General features: G+C 54.5%; 1 protein-coding gene across 1 annotated transcript; it reads left to right on the top strand.

Annotated features, from left to right (window-relative positions):
* Positions 1 to 223: 223 nt before the first annotated feature.
* LOC119355586 (chitinase 5-like) lies at positions 224 to 1,508 on the top strand. The gene is made up of 2 exons (XM_037622410.1): positions 224 to 715; positions 807 to 1,508. The coding sequence occupies exons 1-2, from the start codon at positions 289 to 291 to the stop codon at positions 1,208 to 1,210; spliced, it is 831 nt and encodes a 276-aa protein (XP_037478307.1). The 5' UTR covers positions 224 to 288; the 3' UTR covers positions 1,211 to 1,508.
* The last annotated feature ends 333 nt before the right edge of the window (positions 1,509 to 1,841 follow it).

The raw sequence follows: 1,841 nt of genomic DNA, 5'->3' as shown, positions 1-1,841 counted from the left end.
TCTCGTGTAGTGCAAGGACGTGCAGGTGCAGGGCACGCAGCAACCTTCCAAACTCTCGTGTACCGGCGAGCAAAGAAAAGTCTTGATAGTCGACGAGCCGCGCGTGATTCTTTGACCGACGGTCGGTTTGATCTAGTCCAAACCTTGACGCCCAAAGTCGTCGGCAATGATAGACGTCCACTGCCTATATAAACCGCCTGCGACCATCTTGCCATGTACACTCAGCTCGTAAACAAAGCAGCTTTGCTAGAGCGGAACAAGTTTGGCCACCGTTAACCTTATTTCGAAATGGCGAGGTCGCCCATGACGATGCTCCCGTTCCTGGCACTCGGGGTAGCAGCACTAGTCCTGTCTGCCGCGGGAATGGTGGCCGCGCAGAAGTGCGGCTGCCGGGCGAACGAGTGCTGCAGCCAGTACGGCTACTGCGGCACTACCGACGCCTACTGTGGAAAAGGATGCCAGTCCGGCCCGTGCACGGCGAGCGGTGGTGGCGGCGGCGGGAGCGGCGTCTCCGTGGAGAGCGTCGTCACCGAGGCGTTCTTCAACGGGATCAAGTCCCGGGCCGGCAACGGGTGCGCCGGCAAGAGCTTTTACACGCGCCGGTCGTTCCTGGCCGGCGCCCGGGCCAACCCCAACTTCGGGAAAGGCAGCACCAGCGACGACGGCAAGAGGGAGATAGCCGCCTTCTTCGCCCACGTCACCCACGAGACCGGACGTAAGTTCAACTCCAATTAACCGACTAAGACGAGTTTAATCTCGAATTGGTCCTCCATAATTAAGCTGGCTATTGTATAACTTATGTACAGACATGTGCTACATCGAGGAGATCGGCGGGGCGAGGCAGAACTACTGCGACAGGAAGTACACGCAGTGGCCGTGCGCCTCGGGGAAGGGGTACTACGGGCGCGGGCCGCTGCAGCTGACGTGGAACTACAACTACGGGGCGGCGGGGAAGAGCGTGGGGTTCGACGGGCTCAACAACCCGGAGAAGGTGGCGCAGGACCCGGAGGTGGCCTTCAAGGCGGCGCTCTGGTTCTGGATGAACAACGTGAAGCAGGTCCTGCCGCGGGGATTCGGCGCGACGACCAGGGCGATCAACAGCGGCGAGTGCAACGGCGGGAACGCGGCCGCCATGAACGCCCGGGCGGGCTACTACAGGGCCTACTGCAGGCAGTTCGGCGTCGACCCGGGGAGCAGCCTCACTTGCTAGGTGCTTTGGGCCTGATCGAGATGGGCATGCAGAGAACATGCATGACTTATGTAGAATAAACGTTCGGCATACGTATACGCGTCTTAAGCCGTCCAAACAAGAAATAAAGGGTGAGGATGTGGTCTAGCACGTACCAAGATCCTTGCAGTAGTACTGCTCACGAGCTCTACTCTTTTTCCTCATCAACAAGCAAAAAGTGTTACTCCTATGTTCTTGTTTATTACTCATGTCTAGGTACATCTGTATCTAGAAAAATCTAATACGAGTAATTCATGACGGAGGTAACATTATTGAGACAGTAATGTTTATTTTTATTGAATGCATCATTGGCGAGGTTTGACATGGTCCACCGTTGCCGTGCCCGTCAGGTGTAGACTTGGGCATTTGTCGGAGCCCGGCGCCAAACTGAAGCTCGAGCACAACCTGGCTTGACCCGAATAACATAACAATGCGTTTTTCCTATTTTCTTTTCAATATCGGGGTATATATATGTGCATTATTATAACTACATTTTTAAAAAAATAATCACATCTTTTTAGGTATTTTGGCTTTTGGGCTTGACCGTTGTGTCTAAATTTAGAGCCTGAGCCTAATTTAATCATCCGACTTTAGGTTTAAGCCGTCGTCAGGC

The sequence above is a fragment of the Triticum dicoccoides genome, chromosome 2A, assembly GCF_002162155.2.
Source record: "Triticum dicoccoides isolate Atlit2015 ecotype Zavitan chromosome 2A, WEW_v2.0, whole genome shotgun sequence".
Lineage (NCBI taxonomy): Eukaryota > Viridiplantae > Streptophyta > Magnoliopsida > Poales > Poaceae > Triticum > Triticum dicoccoides.
Note: the sequence above shows the minus strand (reverse complement) of the source record. Positions and strands in the feature narration are given on the sequence as shown.